Genomic DNA, 7,845 nt, shown 5'->3' on the forward strand with positions numbered 1-7,845 from the left:
CTGCACACACTTTTTCAGTTCTGCCCACAAATGTTCTATAGGATTGAGGTCAGGGCTTTGTGAGGGCCACTCCAATACCTTGACTTTGTTGTCCATTTTGCCACAACTTTGGAAGTATGCTTGGGGTTGTTGTCCATTTGGAAAATCCACTTGCAACCAAGCTTTAACTTCCTGACTGATGTCTTTTTCCTCCAAACAAAACGATGGTATTTATGGCCAAACAGTTCTATTTTTGTTTCATCAAACCAGAGGACATTTCTCCAAAAAGTACGATATTTTTCCCCATGTGCAGTTGCAAACCGTAGCCTGGCTTTTATATGGTGGTTTAGGAGCAGTGGCTTTTTCCTTTCTGAGCAGCCTTTCAGGTTATGTTGATATAGATACTTTGGTACCTGTTTCCTCTAGCATCTTCACAAGGTCCTTTGCTGTTGTTCTGGGATTGCTTTGTACTTTTCGCACCAAAGTACGTTCATCTCTAGGAGACCGACCGCGTCTCCTTCCTGAGTGGTATGACGGCTGCGTGGTCCCATGGTGTTTATACTTGCGTACTGTTTGTACAGATGAATGTGGTGCCTTCAGGCATTTGGACAATTATCCCAAGGATGAACCAGACTAGAGGATGAACCAGACTATCCCAAGGATGAACCAGAGGTCTACAATTTTTTTTTTTTTTAGGTCTTGGCTGATTTCTTTTGATTTTCCCATGATGTTAAGCAAAGAGGCACTGAGTTTGAAGGTAGGCCTTGAAATACATCCACAGGTACACCTCCAATTGACTCCAATTATGTCAATTAGCCTATCAGATGCTTCTAAAACCATGACATCATTTTCTGGAATTTTCCAATCTGTTTAAAGGCACAGTCAACTTAATGTATGTAAACTTCTGACCCACTGGTATTGTGATACAGTGAATAATAAGTGAAATAATCTGTCTGTAAACAATTGTTGGAAATATTACTTGTGTCATGCACAAAGTAGATGACCTAGCCGACTTGCCAAAACTATAGTTTGTTAACAAGAATTTTGTGAAGTGGTTGAAAAATGAGTTTTAATGACTCCAACCTAAGTGTATGTAAACTTCCAACTTCAATTGTATATACTACATTTAAATAAGTATTCAGACCCTTTACTCAGTACCTTTTGAAGCACATTTGGCAGCGATTACAGCCTCGAGTCTTCTTGGGTATGACGCTACAAGTTTGGCACACCTGTAATTCGGGAGTTTCTCCCAATCTCTCAAGCTCTGTCTGGTTGAATGGGGAGCGTCACTGCACAGCAATTTTCAGCTCTCTCCAGACATGTTCGATTGGGTTCAAGTCCGGGCTCTGGCTGGGCCACTCAAGAAGGACATTCAGAGACTTGTCACAAAGACAGTCCTGCGTTGTCTTGGCTGTGTGCTTAGGGTCGTTGTCCTATTGGAAGGTTAACCTTTGCCCCAGTCTGAGGTCCTGAGTGCTCTTGAGCAGGTTTTCATCAATGATCTCTCTGTATTTTGCATCTTTCCCTCGATCCTAACTAGTCTCCTAGTCCCTGCCGCTGAAAAACATCCACACAGCATGATATTGCCACCACCATGCTTCACCGTAGGGACGGTGCCAGGTTTCCTCCAGACGTGACGCTTGGCATTCAGTCCAAAGAGTTCAATCTTGTTTTCATCAGACCAGAAAATCTTGTTTCTTATGGTCTGAGAGTCCTTTATGTGCCTTTTGGCAAACTCAAAGCAGGATGTCATTGTGTGCCTTTTACTGAGGAGTAGCTTCTATCTAGACAGTCTACCATAAAGGCCTGATTGGTGGAGTGCTGCAGAGATGGTTGTCCTTCTGGAAGATGCTCCCTTCTCCACAGAGGAGCTCTGTCAGAGTGACCATTGGGTTCTTGGTCACCTCCCTGACCAAGGCTCTTCTCCCCCAATTGCCGAGTTTGGCCGACCGGCCAGCTCTAGGAAGAGTCTTGGTGATTCCAAACTTCTTCCATTTAGAAATGTTGGGGACCTTCAATGCTGCACACATTTTTTGGTACCCTTTCCCAGATCTGTGCCTCGACACAATTCTGTCTTGGAGCTCTACGGACAATTCCTTCGACGTCATGGCTTGGTTTTTGCTCTGACATGCTCTGTCAACTGTGGGACTTTATATAGAAAGGTGTGTGCCTTTCCAAATCATGTCCAATCTATTGAATTTACCACAGGTGGACTCCAATCAAGTTGTGAAACATCTCAAGGATGATCAATGGAAACAGCATGCACCTGAGCTCAGTTTCGAGTCTCATAGCAAAGGGTGTGAATACTTATGTAAATAAGGTGTTTCTGTTTTTTATTTTTAATACATTTGCAAACATTTCTTAAGACCTGTTTTCACTTTCAGTCTGACTGAACCTCTAATCTGGATAATGCTACTAGTACACAGCATGCCTGCTTACCACCAATATCCATCAAACAGTCTTGAACCCCTAGTATGACCAGAGCTTTCACTCTGGTCTACAATATTCTCTCAGGTCACTGCCACTGGTAGCAACAGCTGCAGGTCAGTGGTGTCTGCCCCCAAGTATCCAGCTCGGGGGTGAGGTGGCTTCACTCACTCATATGATTCATATTATTACCATAGAACAGTGAGTGCACCTCTGCTGTCAACACACATGTCTTTTCAGCCCAGGCAGCATCAGTGCCACTGGTTGAACACTCCTCTGTGTGTGTGTGTGTGTGTGTGTGTGTGTGTGTGTGTGTGTGTGTGTGTGTGTGTGTGTGTGTGTGTGTGTGTGTGTGTGTGTGTGTGTGTGTGTGTGTGTGTGTGTGTGTGATATGCTTATACAGTACATTATTTAAAAAGCATTCATGTTGGTGAATACCAAATTTATATACATAAAAGTGATATTGACAGTTAAGAGACGCTCAATGCGATCCATTGTGACGGCGACATTGTCTGAATCTAGAAACGTAACACATTATACACATGGGTAAGATACAGGTAACTGCCAAAATAAAGGAAAATCTTGAGTAAATGAGGGATACAAAGCAGGTGCATCCACACAGGTGTGGTTCCTCAGTTAATTAAGCAATTAACATCCCATCATACTTAGGGTCATGTATTAAAAGGCCAAGTTGCCCATTATTTGGGCTATTTATTTTGGAGGAATGTTTGCATCCTGCCAACAGAGTTTCAGACACTTGTAGAATCTATGCCAAGATGCTTTGAAGCTGTTCTGGCGGCTCCTTTATTTTGGCAGTACATAGAAGCCCTCAAGATGCATCAACATCTACATATCATATCGTCACCAACAACAAAGGAATCCAATCGACTGTGATAATCCTTTAGCTACAGTATATTAGAATACCAGAAATAATTTGTGACGGAGTTTATGGGAATTTGACAGTTTGTGATAGATTTGCTGTTCAATAACCTGGTGCGGGTCACCAACCAGTGGTTGATAGACAGCTGGTGGCTCTCTCTTCTAGAAGTCATTCCTTTGGCAGGTAGCCTAGTGGTTAGAGTGTTGGAATAGTAACTGCAAGGTTGCAAGATCAAATCCCTGAGCTGACAAGGGAAAAATCTGTTGTTCTGCTCCTGAACAAGGCAGTTAACCCACTGTTCCAAGGCCGTCATTGAAAATAAGAATTTGTTCTTAACTGACTTGCCTGGTTAAAAAAAATTAATTTCAAGTCCTTGTGCAACACTATGTTTCTATCTGAATGCACTGGTGGCTAGAATGCAGCCCCCGTGACCCCCTGCCTTTTGTAGGCCTGCTTATCAACCCCCCACACACACACACACACACTTTTTGAGTCTGGGGCTCAAAACAAAAGCATTGTTATGTAAACATGTATTAAGCATGTTCAAACAACCAACCGGGGTCTAATTGATCATTCGATATCATGTCTCCATGCTATGGCAAAATGTGTAGAATTGCAGAAAATTGGCTGTAGAACTACAGACCCATGAGTTCCGATTTTTTTGTGGCCCAACCCCCATTAAAGTTGCAATTATGGGCGCAAATCTTACAAGGTCACGTTCCTTGCAACCTGTTGGAGGAAGAGGCACACTTACCGTACACTCCTTGGCAACTGATGCCCTCCAGTAACAGCGTCAGGATCCCCAAAACAGATATTATTAGATCCATCCTTTACGTTAATCTCAACATATCCAGCTCTCAAAGCCAAGAAGTCCTTTCCGGGTTGACGAAAGAGGTTGGAGAAGCGATGAAACTCGCGTGTATAGATAGAACACCGCTGCCGCTCCAATCCTCCAATGTTGTGAATGCGTTGCAACGGTAATTTATGAACGCCAAAAGCTAAAAGGCGCGTTTTCACCTCAGTACACTGTCACAATAAATCAAGTGCTGACGAATTAATTTGCAAAAGTGGTGTACTGCTTGTATACTGAGCCAGTGGATGTCTTGGCGGTTCTGTAGCAAACAGAGAGCCAGGGAGGAGAGACGGTGCAGAGCAGAAGACTACCGCCCTAGCCCAAAGACAGTCAGTGATGACAGTGGATCGAATAGGCTGCTTCAGGTAGGTGGGACCCAATAATGATGTCTATTCAGTCCCGTCCGTCACGTTGGTGCTTACCCTCGTAGCTCCTCACTGAGTGGTCACACTGATGCTCCTGGCTGCAGAATGGTTGAGATGATATCCAGGGACATGGCTCCTCAGCGGTTCCAGTGGTTGGCATGTCTTGTTTAGATAGAATACATGAACTGTCATGTGTTAAAAGCGCTGCCATTTGCATCCTAGCGAGATTCTATTGCAATTTGATGCTCGGGGGAAAAAACGGTTGCCTGCTGCTACAAGCCGTTGAGTTCTTGAACCGCGATGTTGCTTCAGGGGCTAGCTGGTGCGCTCGCTCACTAACGGCTACATCACGACTTCCGACACCGTGCGCGAGTCATCTCTGTGGGGATGCAGAGGTGGGTGAGTCCGGTATAGGGAGTGTGGCGCGTGCACCCGATTCCTGTGATGATTCTGGTGTAGAATAAAATGAAGAGCTTCTCTTCGGCTCACTTCCCAATCCCACTTTGTAGGATAACGGTGTTTTACCGGCTGGATTGGCGGCTACGGGGCGACCTGGGTGTTAGTCACGTTGCGCAATACGTGCTGCGCTGCTACAGAGACGAGCGGCACTGCAACCAGTCTCTCGCTACGTCAAGGAGTGCGTGACTTCCAGCCCTCATCTGTATGGAAGGCTACGCGCAGCGTCGGGCGATGCGTGTGTGTGAGCGCAGCTGAGAGAGAGAGAGAGAGAGAGAGAGAGAGAGAGAGAGAGAGACAGGAGAGAGAGAGACTGCAATGTTAACACATGTTTCCCATGCCAATAAAGCCCCTTGAATTGAGAGAGAGAGAGACTCATTGGGATTCAGTAGAGATAACTGACCACTGCAATCAACAGCAAAAACATTGAGATGACCAGTCATATTCCAACATGTCTATTCCCTTCTCTATAGTGAAAGCTATTGCTTTGATTGTAGCCTACATTAGATGATTAGCAGTACAAAAGGGCTACTGATGTAACTTACAGAATTCTCATGGGTCTTACAGGGGTCTCAAACGAGAACTATTCATGCTACATCACCCTACTTTTCTGATGCAAAGAGGCAGGAGGAGAGGACCACTGCCCCAAAACACCTGAATGCGCACTCACGCACGTTTTCACGCTTTCCCTCTCGCTCTCTCTCACACACACGTTCATGTTTTAACCCTATCCCATGTTACGAGAACGTGGATGAATGTCTAATTCTGCCGGAGATGTGAATGCTCTCCCCCTCTCTCTCCCTCTCTCTCCCTCTGTCTCTCTCTCTCTCTCTCTCTCTCTCTCTCTCTCTCTCTCTCTCTCTCTCTCTCTCTCTCTCTCTCTCTCTCTGTCTCACACACACACACACACACTTCTTTAGGATGATGGAGCATGAAGAAGCTTTCTATAAAAGTTTGTTCCCAGACCTTGGCTATGTTTTCTTTTTCTTTTTAAACTAAACCTGTCATCTGACTATACCGACACTCCAAAGGGATAGGCCAATTATAAAGAAGACGAATGTGGCATAACATTATGCTAATCAGAGTCTACTATGAATACATGTATTCTAACAACTGATGCCATAATGATGTGCTGCTATTAGGCGATATCTATCATTTTGGGTCAGTATGCTGATGTGAGTTACACTATTCATTTTCGAAAACACCGCAACTGCTGTTGGTTTACAATACGCTACCAGTGTCTCCACATCATCGATGGAGAGCATCATGAATGTGTATTGATGGAGAGAGACTTGATGAAACTAAGACCATGGACGTTATGTAAACAGCTCCCTCTAATGGCCATAAATTAACTACAACTTGGATAGAATAAGATAATGACCACATCTGTCTGTGTGAGATGCATTATTTCCATTTCAATAGTCAGAGACAGCATGGCCTTGAGAAAGGGCTTAGGGCTGAAACTTCGACTATAAACAGTCTCAACTACAGCATATTCCCCATCTCTCTCTTGTTGTTTAACAAGGCCGGCTTTAAAACCATCATGCTTTTCTCTTTCGTGAGACATTGACAGTTGTTTGCGTCATCTCTTGGTTTGTTACGTTGTTTTGCTCTAAAATTATCTTTATTATTATTTAATTTTTCACTAATTAATATAATGTATTGTACATTACATCACATTTAAAGTATCAGTCAAATGTTTGGACACACCTACACAATCCAGGGTTTTTCCTTTATTTTGACTATTTTCTACATTTTAGAATATTAGTGAAGACATCAAAGTATTAAATAACACATATGGAATCATGTAGTAACCAAAAAAGTGTTATACAAATCAAAATATATACTTGATGACAGCTTTGCACACTCTTGGCATGGGTCAATGCCACTCCGACATTGGTCGTCCTAATATTTATATATTTCTTAACTCCGTTATTTTACTTTAGATTTATGTGTATTGTTGTGACTTGTTAGATATTACTGCACTGTTGGAGCTAGGAACACAAGCATTTCGCTACACCCACAATAACATCTGCTGAATATGTGTATGTGACCAATACAATTTGACATTTCGATAGTCACCTTAACATCTTCGAATCACTTCTAGTTCTGGGGTAACGCTTCAACAGGTCAGTGATTAGGCCTAATCACACACGTTAATTAAGCACTCAGTCGTTTATTATGGAAAGGCCATAACAGAAAAGGACTATGATACTGTATGATAAATGTACAATGTTGAGGGGAGCTCAGATGAGTTGATGAAATGGTCTGATTTAAAATGGAAGATTTCATTTTGAATTCAATACGAATATGCAAGTGATTAGACCAATCTATGAATTTGAGATTAAAGTGGTGCCCCGTCGAGATAGACAGTCACAGTGTGGAACACAGACAAGATGAGGAGGGGAACTTTTTGACTCGTTCTTATTTTTCAAGTGATCATTTGTTTTGTTTTATCTCAACAAGGCCTCTTGAGCAGAAGTGTCTGTTGTCATTATGTCATCTAAAGTCTCCATCTGTGTGTGTGTTTGTGTGTGTGTGTGTGTGTGTGCGTTTGTGTGTGTGTGTGTGCGTGTGCGTGCGTGTGTGTTTGTGTGTGTGTGTGTGTGTGTGTGTGTGTGTGTGTAAAAGCCTATTTGACGTGTTTGCCTATTTGAGTTTGATATTAATACCCCATCTGTTAGCTGCTGATCATTTTGTCTTCTGTATGTACCCTTGAATTATCCATCCAATATGGACTCCTTCTCTGGGAGACCACAAGGGACTCTGCAGACTTTTACTCCCCATCTGTCTACTGTTGAGCAGTCTCCCTCCAGGTCCACTCACTCCTCTTCCCCAGTGAACCATAATGGATTATTTCATATCCAACATGTCCACCCAGCCCC

The 7,845-nt window shown here is 43.3% G+C and overlaps 1 protein-coding gene across 2 annotated transcripts in view; it reads right to left on the reverse strand.

Moving 5' to 3' along the window:
- LOC118371785 (MAM domain-containing glycosylphosphatidylinositol anchor protein 2) overlaps nt 1-5,136 on the reverse strand; it is a 473,444-nt gene extending 468,308 nt beyond the window's left edge. For both annotated transcript variants that reach the window (XR_008141009.1, XM_052523975.1), the window contains exon 1: nt 4,041-5,136. Coding sequence is in view for 1 of the 2 variants with exons in the window: in XM_052523975.1 (XP_052379935.1) it covers nt 4,041-4,113 (73 nt within the window). In the remaining variant the exon portion in view is untranslated. The remainder of the gene's footprint in view (nt 1-4,040) is intronic.
- Nucleotides 5,137-7,845: the final 2,709 nt, after the last annotated feature.

This window comes from Oncorhynchus keta, chromosome 8 (genome assembly GCF_023373465.1).
Source record: "Oncorhynchus keta strain PuntledgeMale-10-30-2019 chromosome 8, Oket_V2, whole genome shotgun sequence".
Classification (NCBI taxonomy): Eukaryota; Metazoa; Chordata; class Actinopteri; order Salmoniformes; family Salmonidae; genus Oncorhynchus; species Oncorhynchus keta.